Source organism: Megalops cyprinoides, chromosome 5 (genome assembly GCF_013368585.1).
Source record: "Megalops cyprinoides isolate fMegCyp1 chromosome 5, fMegCyp1.pri, whole genome shotgun sequence".
Taxonomy (NCBI): domain Eukaryota; kingdom Metazoa; phylum Chordata; class Actinopteri; order Elopiformes; family Megalopidae; genus Megalops; species Megalops cyprinoides.
The window spans coordinates 32,760,628-32,774,990 of record NC_050587.1 but is presented as its reverse complement, the minus strand read 5'-3'; the positions used below and the strand labels follow the sequence as shown (position 1 = coordinate 32,774,990).

Below are 14,363 nucleotides of genomic sequence, written 5' to 3'. Positions count from 1 at the left end.
TGTTGATACACAATGTCTTAGGGATGCTTCATGTTCAATAGCTTTGACATAAGAGGGAATATATAAGTATAGAGGGAATCCATGAAAATTGACATTTTTTACCTTTAACTCCTGACCCAAGATGCATGCATAGTTTTGGCTTTACATAGGATGACTTCTTTTTAAAATGGTTACACAAATGTGTTTTCCATATGTGTGACTTTTACTCTGACATTTTTAACACTGGAACAAAGCAGTCAAGGATTTGTGCTCCACTTCAGTCACACATCATTTGAACTGACAAAATGATCATGGCAATTTGTCTTCTCTCCCCCTAAATAGACTGAAAAGAAAGACGAGGAAAAAGAGGTGGGTTTAATACAGATGTGTAAGCTCTTGGGAGCTTCACACATATACCAGACACATGTCCCCTCATTCTCTCAAAGCACAGCCCTAATTCTGCCCTATCCCCCCCCCCCCACATTGCTCCTCCAGTATATCCACTTTAATAGAGCTGGCTGACACTAGTCTAGACATCGCTGCGGAGTCCCTTGTGGTGCATGAACCAGCCAACCAATTAGAACATTAGTTTAATTAGACAAATCACATTTCCATTTGCATTGATATCACCCAGAGAGACCGAGTGGTCGCAGGGTGGAGCTGACACAGTTGAAACACCCGGAGCTCGCAGTTAGCGCTAATGAAATGGACGTGACTGGAAGAAGGATTTTTTGTTCTGTTTCGCTAATGTGCCTGGTATCTCAGAAGCCTCAGTCCCCTTTCTTCCCCCTTATTTCCTGAAGCTACATTTGATTCTTTAATCTTTCTTCCCTGGCAAAAGTTAAGGATAGTAAAAGAATGTACCACTGTAACTTACAAGCATTTCATACAAAAGAATTGTTTTTGCACATTGTCAGGAAGTCAAATCAAAGCAATTAAACATTGTGCATCTTTCCCCTCCTTCCGCTGTAGACGGAGAACGAGAGAAAGCAGGTGGGTTGCACTGTAGTTTAGAGCAATTAAGACTTAACCCCAGTCAAGCTGTGAGGTCCACATGGAAGAGAAATGAGTAGCACCTGCTGCACTGTGTGTGTGTGTGTGTGTGTGTGTGTGTGTGTGTGTGTGTGTGCGCGCGCGCATGCGCGTGTGTGTGTGAGTGAGTGAGTGAGTTTGTGATACAAACATTAGGTAAAACCACCCAATAGCGACGGCGTGCAGGCAGGGTGTGGGAGTTGTTTACTTGAGCGGCTATGGCATGAGTAATACTTTCAGCATGAAGCCGCTGAGGAAAGCAAATTGATAATGTCACAACATGTTTGGTTTGGTCAGTGCAGTTCTCAACAGTCATTGCCTTTGTATGCCTGCATCTCCGATGCTAATATTTCATCAGCTATAAATTAAAAGCGTGGGGATGAGGAAATAGAGTGAAGAACTATTGTAAGATCTCATTCATATTTTAGCTGAAGTAAAGAGTGCCTGTGCCCTAAAAAATATGAAAGGTTATTACAAACCTAATGGACTCAGTGTAGCATGCAGTACTACAGATTAACATAAGATACTCTATACTGATTATTTGGCACATTTTAGGCACTTATAACTGACACTTATTCTTGAGCTGCAGTATTCTTCTTTATATGGCAAGACTTTATGAGGGGTTTTGACATACACAAAGCCTCTAACTGCTACATCAGCCTCCAGAAATATGCAGTAATCAGCCATAGCTCCTTATTTCCACTGAAATAAAATGACAGAGATCATAACAGCAATACAGCTTTGAGGTACATGCTACCAGTAAGCAAGTAGACCTGTCATGCAGTATGCATGACTTTCTGATTTGAGCCCAACCAAGTGGTATTTTGAAAACTCAGATCAGTGCTGCTTCTGCCCTTTGAGTGGTTCATGGAGTCTCATTTATTGGTCACCATACTAAGTTGCAATTATCCACACTGCCATGTGTCATTTAGAATTTATTTTTGACATTACTTCCTTGTTTAAGCAGAATGATTGGTAGTAAACAGATACATTTGTTTGAAATATAATTTACAAACTGTAAATACTCTTGAAACTGTCTGATTTTTATGTACCTCAAAGTTAAATTCAAAGAGTTAAAATGCTTCCTGGGGAGCTGGACGTTTTCAATGTAGCAGTAGCAATGTAGCTGGACACCACAGAGGACAAAATGGAAAGAACTTCCTCTTCTAATCTTTGGTATACCCCCTAAGTTCCCTTTATCTGTATTTTCTCCCCACTCATTTTACTGCTTTTCACCTCATTAGTCTAAAGATAAGGAAAACGAGGTGTGGTTGATCTCGGTCCTGCTGTGTGCTTGGTGCATAGGCCATAAATGACCCCCCTCCAACCTACCCAAACCACCATTTTTCTGGTAACATGGCATATATTTGTGTCTCCTTAACATTGTTGCTATGTTACATTTACCTTGTGAGAACATTATGCTACCTGGGTAGAGGATAGGTCTTGGCTGGTTTTTGAGCACAAGACTTTTTTCATTACTGCTGATGCAGTGCATTGATGTAGTTCTAGTCTACCTTTACAAAACAGTTTGTATCAAACTGCAGTCCCACAGAGCAATACAAGAATACCCTTAAGAACATGTACTCACTTATTTATGGTCAGGGCTGTTGAATATACAGTATATCATCAAAGGACAGCTTATACATACTGTAAGATATAGTGCATCTTTAAGGTTATAGCAATGTTATGTTAAACTGGTGTTGCAGGAGTGCTGTGAGAATGTTATGTAATTGTAGGTGGCAGTCCTTGAAGGGTCTTATTCTGCATGAGTTTTGTCACATTGTAATTGACAGCTGATTACCATAATGGAACACAGCCTCTGGTGTATTCTTGGACACTTTTCAAGTAGGGCCATAGCTGTTGGCTAATGTTCCCACCACAACACTGAACTTGAACACTGTCCAATCAGATTACCTGAAGGTCAGGTAACAGGAAGTTGACTCACTGCATCAGGTGCGTTCATTCCCTTTAAAGGAAATAAAAAGACTTTTGACCTGCCTCAATACTGACGTTACTCTTTTTCTTTTTTCTTTCCTCTTTTAAAGACTGAAGCCAGCACAAAAAAGGTGGGCTTGAACAAAGATGGGTGTGAGTTCTTTGGGTCTTGTTTTCTGTGCATTTTTAGTCAAAAACTGTAGTTTAATATAGCTGAATTTGGATTTTAGTGGTTTGCATTAACGAACTATTGTTACGTGAATTTGACACTTACAATGCAATAATTGCACAGAAAACAGGATTTTGACTAACTTTCCCTTCCCTCCTCCATGCCTTCTTGTAGTTAAACTCATTCTAGTAGAGAGTTAATCAATGTAGTCTCCTCCATTCAATAGATTTTATTAATCAATGCTATTAATCTTACTAATTAATAGTATTAATAGTATAATAGTTATTATAATAATTATTAATAGTATACTTATTAATAGTTGTATATTATTATTAATAGTACACTCATTAATCAAAAAATGAACCTTTGCTTACAGTTTTTGCTCCTGTCCCTTCTTGCAACTTAACAGCTACAGTAGGACTCAGATTTTCATGACTAACACATTTGAGGCACCTTATCAAAGCCCCAGGGTTCGAATGTTTAAATGGCCCTTAAGGACACTTGATGTTCTTAATCACCTCAATTGTTTAGGAGCCAAATGAAGTCAGACATCAGAGCAGCCAAGGTCATGGGTCGGAGCGTGATCTTTTGCTGCTGCAGCCCATAATAGCCGGCTCCAACTGGGGAGTCATTGCCTCTCTGTGTGGGAGGCTGCACTGCTATCTGAGTGCACTCCATACTCCAACAAGGGCGAAATACTGTCCTTCTTTCAGCTGTGTGCAAAACCCTTGGACGTGAGGACAACAAAACCATTTCCACTAGAAACCCACAAGTGTGAGAAACCCTTGAGGGTGTGTGCCACGGTACTCTTTCTAGTGGAAACATGCATTCAGTAACTGCCTGTTTCAGGCACAAGTAATGGAACATGTATGTAATGACATGAGTGTAACTGTGATGACAAGAGTGTAACTGTGTCAACATAGACAGTGTGGTAATGTATGCAGTGACATGAGTGTGCCTGTGTCGGCATAGAGAGTGTGCTAAAGAACAGGTCTATAAGTTCTCTGTGCAGTGGACAGGGATCTTTTGCACAGTGACCTAATCACTTCTTTTTTCGGGATCTTGTGTCAAAAGTTGAGGGTTTGAGTCCTGCCGGTACAACCCCAGTGGAATGAGTATTTAGAATGCTACATGTATGTTGTAGAAGAACATGATGGCAGTCCTCTTTCATTCCAGCCATTAATTCCTGCTGCCAGACAAAACTCTGCTTGTTCAGAGCAAATCCTGCTGGGTCACAGCAGCTAAGTCCCCATTTGGATGTCACAGTTTTCGCACAGTTTTAATGTTATAATAAGCAGTAGCTGACCATTGATAAAGAAGCCCTAGTATGCAGCATTCTATGACCTGGTGGTTCACACCAACACGCCACATTTTGCCAGCAGTGGGGTCGTATGTTCCCGGACTAACAACGAGGCAGAAACCGGGTCATCCTGCACAAAGCTGACGAGCTCTGGCTCTGCGGTCGGCTGTCTCCCAGACGATTAAGCGGTCAGGCAGACCGGCAGGGACTCATTTGTCCCGCAAATGGAGGGGGGGAGCGTGGGGGGGGCTAGTTGGCGGGGCTGCCACGTCGCCGAGAGGGAGAGCAGCCATTATCCCAGGCAGCAGGACGTGGCACCCAGAGTCACTGGGGTGTCCAGGAAGTGTTTCATCTTAACAGGGCCATTAGGGGGACGTTGGCAGGGGCTGAACGGCAGCTTTGTTACATGGATCATTCTGAGACTGGCAAAGGAAGGCCTGCTACCTGTGGAGCTCTCCAGGGTATTTGGACACCGTTGATCCAACTTTGCTGCCGACAGCTGATACACATGCCCCCAGTCGCCATACCTCTTTCCCAGTACCGCGAGGCATGGTTAAAGAGATGAGCTTGTCTGAGATGGAAGCGTGTGTCTTTATCCTCCGTGGTTCAGTGTGCAACTTATTACTAAGTGTCTGTCCTCTCATCTTTTTCATTTGTCCCTTTTTATTGGCCTTCGGGTGCCATGTGCTCTGCATTGGATTTCTGATGGTGTTCTTCCAAAGACAATATGGCAGTGTTTGAAATTGTTTTCTTATTTTCTGTTTCTACTTTCTTTTTTTTTCTCTGTCGTATTCCAACCAGGACAGGGGTGGCAAACCTGACCCAGGGTTAGAGCTACAATTTATTGTCATTGCGCAAAGGCCACAGTAAAATTTCTCCAGACTTTTAATACACATTCACATACTCATTCTGTCATACCGAGGCCTGTAAAATGGATGTTTTTTTCCTTTACGCTATCCTAAAGGGTCACATCTTTAGCTCTGAGGAGCCATATGAGAGTCTTGGTTGGCCATGCCCTGGTCTTGGAAATATTTTATAGTGGAGGTTTATGCCAATCTCTCGCCGGAATGCTGGGATCTAATGAAAACCCATACACTGCTGCAGGTGTGATATTGCATGTACGGAAATGTAGGACCACACAGTTGTTTCTGATCATCAAACCACTGAGTGCTGTGGAGTATGGAATGGTCAGACTGTGCTGCAGGTTTAATTAGCGTAGAGGAACTCCAGTCTAATCCAGGTGCCTCCTGCTTGTCTGTTTGCTTCTGTCTGTCCGTCTGCGTCTGCCTGTCTGCCTGTCTGCTTGCAGCTGGACCCTGAGGCCAGCGACCTCCTGAACGAGCTGCAGGTGAAGCTCAACAATGTGCTGGACGAGCTGAGCGCTACGTTCGGGAACAGGTGGGCTGGCAAGCATGCGCACGCATTCGTTAACTCGGTCACTCACTGCCTCACTCACTCTGTCTCTCTCACACACACATACACACAGTACCCTGCAGGGGAGACAGCCGTCAGTATCGCAGGTATCATTACACACAGCGCAAAGCCCGGGTGTATCATAAAACACACAAGGACGCTGCATGCAGTCCCCACACAGACAGATACTCCAATGTACAGTCATGCGCGCAAACACACACACACAAACACACACACACACAAACACACACACACACACACACACACACACACACACACACACACACAGTACACTGCAGAGAAGACAGCCATTAATATCATAGATATCATTACACACAGAACGAAGCCCAAGTGTAATATAAAACACACAAGGACAGTGCACTCAATCATTACACACACACACACACACACACGCGCGCGCACGCGCACATGCGCACACACACGCAGAAGTGGAAAAATTGTAAGGTAAACTATTGATATAAAACCAGCCCCAGGTATCCTTCAAACTCTTACCGCTATGCAGGTGTTACATCCTGTTCTTCCCAGGATTTTTCTGTCAGTATGTAGTCGATTCCAGCTCTTAAATTGTTGTGTTCTGCCATGATCTCATGTTCTGTCCCAGGCTTTTTGTCAGTAAATCCTTGGGGAATAACACACTGACATTATGCAGTGGTTGAAGGTACAGGAACAGGATGTGAAATTATCTGAAACATATTTCAGATTTAAACTCAGACTAAAAGGCCATAAGCATGTGGTCTGTAATATGGCTTCCCTTTCGAACTCTGCTGGCTGCTGATGTCCCAGGATCCTTTGCTTCTCTGTCCCCAGTTTCCAGAGCCGAATCGACGACTGCATGAGGCAGATGGCTGACCTCCTGTACCAGATCAAGGGCCCCGTCAACGCCAACAGCCGCAACACGGTGGAGGCCGACTCTGACAACGTGCTCCGGCCACTCATGGACTTCCTAGATGGAAAGTGAGTTGGGGGTCCACCTCCTGTTTGCCGCCATTTTGGCTCTGTTTTCCTGTGTTCTTATGCATGTATTGGGTCTCTCCCCTCCCATCCAGCCTGATGCTGTTTGCCACAGTCTGTGAGAAGACAGTGCTGAAGCGTGTCCTGAAGGAGCTGTGGAGGATCGTCATGAACAGTCTGGAGAAGACCATCGTCCTGCCACAGAGCAGCGACACCTCCGTAAGCTTTCCTCTTTCCATAGCCACTTTCCACATGTATGGTTTCATGTCACGAAAACAAAGAAAAAAGTATCATGAAGTAGTGTGTGAGGCTTTTTTTTTCAGAAAGGCAAAATTGCAGCATGTCTATTTTAGCCACTTGAATGCTTTGCTGAACTTACAGCACCCTCTAGTGGAAGACTAGTGCAGTGTGGCCAATTTTTAAATGAAAACGGAAAGTTCAAGCAGTTTGAATGCAGGCAGCAGTAGTGTGCAGTGCAGCATGAAGGCGTTGTCAAGAGGAAGCTGTGAGACTGTGTTATTTTTTGCAAAGTGAGGAAGGGATTCTTTAATCGACCCCTCTGTCTCTGTCCCCCTGCGGTGTGGTCTTCATTGCAGGGAGCCCAGATGATCCTCACTGCAGCCAAGGACCTAGGACAGCTGTCCAAACTCAAGGTACCGCTCACCACCCCTTCAGGCGTCGCTACAAAGAGCACCTTACAGCACTGCTGCATTCTTGTTCTGGAGGAAGGAACCTGGAGGCAGTCCACACCCACACCTTTCTTTGATTGGTTTTGCAGGATCACATGGTATCAGGTGAGGCGAAGAGCCTGACGCCCAAGCAGTGCGCAGTCATGGACGTGGCACTAGACACAATAAAGGTGAGCTTCAGGAAGAGGAAGGGGGGGAGGGTTTATATCTTTCTCTCCTGTTAGATGATGTCAGAACAAACCTGACAGTTTATATTTATCAGTGAAACATCAACAATGGATGGCAATATAGATTATATGTTGCTAAGCCTCGCTTGTCCAGGACAAAATGCAAGGTTAACTGTTTTTCATCTTGTAAATCTTATCTTATCTCACATGTTATTTTCAGGAAAGTAATGTCCCCCTCTTTCTCAGCACTGAGGAGGAGGTTCCCTTTTAATTAGATGTATTCATTACATGCACAGTGCTTTGCCTGAAAGTTATACAATCTCACAAGTCTGAGCATTCCCCTGTGGGAATTAATTTAGGAAAAAATGTGGGGTATTAGTTTTTGGGCGACCTACGTACGTATGCTGAAACAGCATATTGTGTAAGTGGGTTTTTCCCAGAACACTTGCAAAGAACAGATGTTCCAAAGGAACACGGAGTGCCACGTGTGTTCCGAACCATATTCTGTGAAGGTCTATGATAAATTGATGTCAGTCTGATCTCAGAGGTTTCCTGATAACCCACGTGAACCTCCCTCTCACGTTCCACCTGCGTCCTGCAGCAATACTTCCACGCGGGCGGGAACGGGCTGAAGAAGGCCTTCCTGGAGAAGAGCCAGGAGCTGTCCTCTCTGCGCTACGCCCTGTCCCTCTACACACAGACCACCGACACCCTGATCCGCAACTTCGTCACCACCCAGCACGCCCAGGGTGAGAGCTGGCCGCACACACACCTCTTCCCACCAACTCACCACCTCTGCTCTGGGCTGTCCATCTTAATAAAGACCCGAAGGAGAGCATGAGAAGTCTCACCATCCCACCTGCACCTTCAGACAGCATTAGGCCCAAAGCAGAACTAGTTTTAATGAAAGTGACTGTGGGCACATACTGACTAGTTGTACATGAATGATGCTTATTAGTCTATATAGTTGGGTCACATCTTGCTTTGCCATTAACCCATGCAAGATTATTTTTGATTTATTCATATGGGTGAGTATGATTGTAAATTATAGCAGATTAAATGAATGGAAGAGCTTGATTCCTTACCTTGTAATCATGTTGTAGAATATCTTTTTGGCATTTTTCAATATATTTCAGAAAGATGTGTAGTCGTTTGCCTCTTTAGTGCTCAATTTTTGGTAGCACACTTTTCAAAAGTTTTCCTCAACTCAACATTTGTGGGCCCTGGTGAACATGCAGCAGACCAGCAGAAGGCGCCAGTGAGACGTTGCCATTCTCTCTGGTGTCGTGGGCTGGTTCTCTGCCCGGGCGAAGCCGCTTACAAAGCCCTCGTTCCCAGGAGAAATGGCAAGCCCGTGTTCACAAAGGCCCTCCTTGAGCAGACAGCCTGGCGCGTTCGACGCATCGCGGTGCCAGGGCGGTCTTCTGCGTACCTCCCGCCTTTTCCGCTCTGTCACTGTGTCTTCTGTTTGTCCTGTTTTTTTTCCTCTCTCTTCTGCTGCTTTTGCCTGTCCGTCCAGTGCACAATGGAAGGGGTATAAGGTTTACGGCTAGCGAGAAAATCCAGCCAACCCGGGGTAGGTGATGACGGCCTCGAAGCTTGGGGACCCGCAGGTCCCTGGTCGCGACACCCAGCGCCCTTGCAGTGTCCCTCTCACCTCCCCATCCTTGCGAACTCCTGCTGACCCAGACAGCCGTAGAGAATGACAGCTGTGTTAACCCCCGTCCCCCAAATCTCGTCCCCGTTTCCATAATACCTTACTGGCGTTCCCCACTGCTTTACCTAGCAGCTGTGTTTTTATTGACCTTGGTCTTGAAACTGTGTTAGGATTTGGAAATTTGCACATGAACCAGCACGTTTCTATTCATGTGTGCCTTTTGTACAGAACACTGTGAGCACATTTAGTACATAACAGAAATACTTTTAACAGCCACAGAAATCTCTGTAGCATGCAAGAACTGCAGGCACCAGGCTAAACGTGTAATAAAGTACATTTGCCCTTCCTTTTCAGGTAATCAGATATTATCAGATCTCTGTAGAAACCCTTACCACACACAGCCATGTTATGGGCATGTGCAAACCCTGCAGAATTGGTGTAATTTGTAGCCTTATGCAAATGGATGAAGACAGAATGGATTCTGTAGTCTGGGCATAGAGAGGGCAGCATGGCTCATCTGCATGCATGGTGCATGCATGTAGTACACTGCTCTGATGGTCTTGCCACCTGAGGTCTGATGTGTTTTGAAAGTAACTTGGGTAGGTGTTTAATAATTGCATAAGCCTAAAGGAAATTTTAGGCATGCTGATGTACTTTTGATGAGCGTGTGAGCTGTTTTGAATTTTCATTTAGAGCTTGTTTTTTTTTTCTTTCTTTTTATGTGTGTGTATATGTGTATGTATGTATGCACGTCTCTGTATGTCTGTTTGTGTGTGTGTGTGTGTGTGTGTGTGTGTGTGTGTGTGTGTGTAGGTTCGGGAGTGGACAAACCTGTTGGAGAGGTGTCCATACAGGTGGATCTCTTTACTCACCCTGGAACAGGGGAACACAAGGTCACAGTAAAAGGTGAGCAATGCAGAACACTTCACCTTGCTCATATCCCAAGGTTACTGCTATGCTTGTTTTGAGCAAATAAGGATTAATATCAACCGCCTTCTCCTCCCCATCTCCCTCTCCTCCATGTCTGTCTTGCCTATTTGCCCTCTCTCTTTCTCTTCCAATATCAGATTTGACTTATTGGCATGACCACATATAGAGAGTAGTGCCAAAATGAGCATGACCATAGTGTTGCCAAAGTAATGGATTCATAATTCATAGAAACAACCTCCATATCTCCATTTCTCTTTCTCTTTTTTCCCTGCCTTTCTCAGTTGTGGCAGCAAATGACCTCAAGTGGCAGACCTCCGGAATGTTCCGGCCCTTCGTGGAGATCACCATGATCGGACCCCACCTCAGCGACAAAAAGCGCAAGTTCACCACCAAGTCCAAGAACAACAGCTGGGCGCCCAAGTTCAATGAGACATTCCATTTGTGAGTACAGCCTGCGACAAGGGCCTTTTTCTCTCCCTTTAGCTGCAGGCAAACATTGCTGCAGTATCTGTCCCCTGTAATTCTTTCTGAATGTCCTGACTCGAAATCCGTGAAACTCCATTCCTCTAAAGTGTGATCCAGTGTTACAGAATTCTTGCGTAGTGTTAATGTGCAGATGGCAGCCCTCCAATACTTTTACCCATATTTGTGTCAGCAGATTTATACCATCACTAGATGACTTCATAAATTGTCCTCTCACCTGCTCACTTCTTTTTCTATCTTCTTTTTCCATCTGTCATCTTGTCACCTGTTTTTATGGCTCTCATTTCATTCTCCATCTATGTGCCTCCTCTTTCTCCCTCCGCATCCTTGTTTCTTTCACCCTGTTCCTTTCTCCTTGTCTCTCACTCTGTCTTCGTCTTTCTTTCCCACTCACTCTCTCTTTCTGTTCTTCTCTTTGCCTTACTCAATCTCTTTGGCTGTCTCTTCCTCTCCACATCTACTTCTCTCTCTTTCTCTGACGCTCTCTCACTCTGTGTTCCCCTCTCTCTCTCTCCCTCTCTCTCTCCCTCTCTCTCTCTCTCCACCCCACCCGCACGGTTTTGCTCGCCCCTACCCCCCCCCCCCCTCGCTGTAGTATTCTCGGTAACTTGGACGGGCCGGAGTGCTACGAGCTGCAGGTGTGTGTGAAGGACTACTGCTTCGGCCGCGCGGACCGGGTGGTGGGCGTGGCCGTGCTGCAGCTGCGGGACGTGGTGGAGCGGGGCAGCTGCGCCTGCTGGTGCCCGCTGGGCCGGCAGGTCCACATGGACGACACGGGCCTGACCGTGCTGAGGATCCTGTCCCAGCGCACCAACGACGAGGTGGCCAAGGAGTTCGTCAAGCTCAAGTCCGAGACCCGCTCGGCCGAGGAGGGCAGATGAGGAGGGGGCGGGGAAGGAGGCTGGGGTGGGGTGGGGGGCTTGTGGCGGAAGGCGGCCTCACCGCCCACAGTTTACTGACCAATAGGGAGGAGTTAGGGGTGGGAGTTGCAAATGGGGTGGTAGCAGCTGTCCTACAGCCTGGAAGCCAATCAGAAGGGAGCATGGTGTGATTGATGGGAGAGCCATCCAATTAAACACCACCTCAACTTCTGTCTACCCTGGCTTTGGAGGGGCAGAGTACGTGCCAGAAGCAGAAAAAGGGTGGTCACCTGAGGAATAAGCCTCGCCCACATTGGAGGTAACGGCCCCTCCTGCCACTCTCGCCCTCCACGCCCCCTCCATAAGAGCGGACAAATGATGAAGAGGCTATACTGTAGAAGAGAGAGGGGTGTCTCTATGGGCCTCCCCCCTCTGGCTGTCCTTCAGGCCCACCTGGACTGCACTGTTTCTGGGCTGCTCCTCATGCCAAAACAGACACCTGGTCACCCACACACTCTCACTCTCATGTTCACTTACTCACTCTGTCTGTCTGTCCGTCTGTCTCTGTGGAACTCCCAGAGCCTCCACTGGTCAGACCCCTGACCTCTGCCAAGTAAAGTTTTTTTAGTCTCAACCGCCACCAATAATGTACAGTGGGTTGTCAGTTTGATTTATGTTGATGTGCAATATTCCTAAATGCAGTCATATCCCTGTGTCTGATGCCTTATACACAATAGTTGTGAAGATTAACTGTAGTGGTTGTGAATTTCTGAACTGAAGCAGACCACTGTTTACTCAATCTGGAAGCCAGATACAGTTAACAATCCTCTTCATGGTGTAAGGGCACAAATAGTGAAGGTGATGCTTTTCCACTGCTGATCATTAGTTGGATCAAATCTGAAAATGGAATGTAAGATGCGGCTTTGGTCTTTTTAATCTTTAGTTTTACAGCTGTGTGCTCTGGGTTTTTAGCAATAAGTCTTGAGTGGTGAGGGGCTATGCACCCAGCCTGTAGAGTTCATATACAGAGGATGAATATGCCCACAGCGTGCCTTCTGAGGGGTATGTGAGAAGTATAAGGAGAGTTTACACGCCATTTCGGATTGGAAACACCTACAGTCTGACTCTGATCTGTATTGTCATGTGTTCACACAGTAGTTTGGATTAGAATCAGAGTCAACTGGTATAAATGATCCTGATAAAAAGTAAAAATGCTCTGGATATCTGGTCAAAGAGAGGGTTCAAAAAGAGGGAAAAAATCACAACAAAAGAAAACATTTTTAGAATGGTCACGTGTAAAATATGCTATTTGTTTCAGACTGACTTTTCCATAATAAGGATGAAGCAGTGGATTTTTTATAATGCAGTAGCTATGCATGAAATAAAAAGGGAAGAAGGTTATTTTAAACAAATCTTAGTATTTTAGCCCCTGAAGAAGGCAAAATAAGATTAGAAAAGAGCACCCTTGTGCATGAAGGAAAGGCCTGTGTTTCAGAATGTTTTCTCACACGGTCTACACTGTTATTCTTGCAATTTAAGCCAGACAGCCTCATCTGTCATTACTGAGTCACTCTTTGGCACATTCTCACAAATCCGTGGCAGACGTTGAGACAACAGAATTGCAGTGAGCATGTTTTATTTATTTGTTGTTTTATGCATTTATGCAGTAGGGTTTATGTTTGAAGTTAGACACTGGCAGTCAAAGACAAAAAAATCCTAATTTGTTCTGTGTGCTTGCTAGGTGTCTGGCACAGAATGCACAAGGGAACTGAAGTTAAAGGGCGCCTAAGACTGCTTAGTGAATTAAAAAAAAAAAAAATCAGTCAGTGACTGTGATTTAACATGTACTGCATATCAAACTGGAGCTTGGAATTCATTTTAAGTGTATTGGAAATCTTTGGGGAGGTGTTAGGTTGGATGTAATAAGCACACACAAACTACAGTACATAACAGTCCTGGGCATCTGTTAGCGGCAGGACTAGAAAGGTTTGTATAAGTGATTCGGATCTGTGGAGGCTCTGGAGAGACCCAGCTGCACTGTGAGAGAGCAGTCCTATCCATGGGTTTACAGATCACTTTGTTTTTCTTTTCCAAGTTGCGTTGTCTTGTCCTTCTCAGCGGCCTTAATGTAATAATAATTTGGAAGACATGGAATCCACACGGATCTCTCATTCAGTGCTTGCATTCCATCTGTTTTCAGTTTTTTTTTTTTTGGTATAGTTTACTTCATAATTCACGAAGACGTGGTGGACTGGTGTTACCTGCCAAAACCGGACCAAACTGAAAGCTCACTGTACCTGCTAATCTTAACAAGATGGTTCCCTTTATGTTGTTTTTGCACATTCCAATCTGTTTCTTTCTGTCTTGATAGCCACAGACATCACTTGTTCACATTTAACGGTTCAATCATGTGAAATTTTGGAGACTGATACTTTCTCAGCTTATTTTTACGTTATCATCGTCGTTTGTGTTTGAGGATTTTTCTAAATCTTGTTTTTGGTGTAGCATCCCTCTTCAAACATGCCTGGTAGGACTGAAATGAAGGCATACCTCTGAACTCCTCTCACTTCATCCTAGTCTGCGTACTATTTGGCCATACTATTCCATGTCCATTCTCTATTTCATATTTTTTCCTGTATTAAAATCCAGATTTGAGGTCCATAAGAGGCCTCAGCTAGTGATGAGAGAGGCTTTAAAGACACTATAATGGGTGAAACCTGACACGTTTCCCAACACCGACTTTTATGATCCAGTGATAAAAATGCCTGAATTTTGTT

The 14,363-nt window shown here is 45.0% G+C and overlaps 1 protein-coding gene across 1 annotated transcript in view; it reads left to right on the top strand.

The window, feature by feature from the left end:
• Positions 1-11,607, top strand: part of unc13bb (unc-13 homolog Bb (C. elegans)) — a 49,838-nt gene extending 38,231 nt beyond the window's left edge. The window contains exons 24-33 of the mRNA XM_036529971.1: positions 5,725-5,813; positions 6,657-6,803; positions 6,896-7,019; positions 7,397-7,453; positions 7,579-7,659; positions 8,258-8,405; positions 9,176-9,232; positions 10,127-10,219; positions 10,525-10,684; positions 11,322-11,607. Coding sequence (XP_036385864.1) covers positions 5,725-5,813; positions 6,657-6,803; positions 6,896-7,019; positions 7,397-7,453; positions 7,579-7,659; positions 8,258-8,405; positions 9,176-9,232; positions 10,127-10,219; positions 10,525-10,684; positions 11,322-11,607 — 1,242 coding nt within the window. The remainder of the gene's footprint in view (positions 1-5,724; positions 5,814-6,656; positions 6,804-6,895; positions 7,020-7,396; positions 7,454-7,578; positions 7,660-8,257; positions 8,406-9,175; positions 9,233-10,126; positions 10,220-10,524; positions 10,685-11,321) is intronic.
• The last annotated feature ends 2,756 nt before the right edge of the window (positions 11,608-14,363 follow it).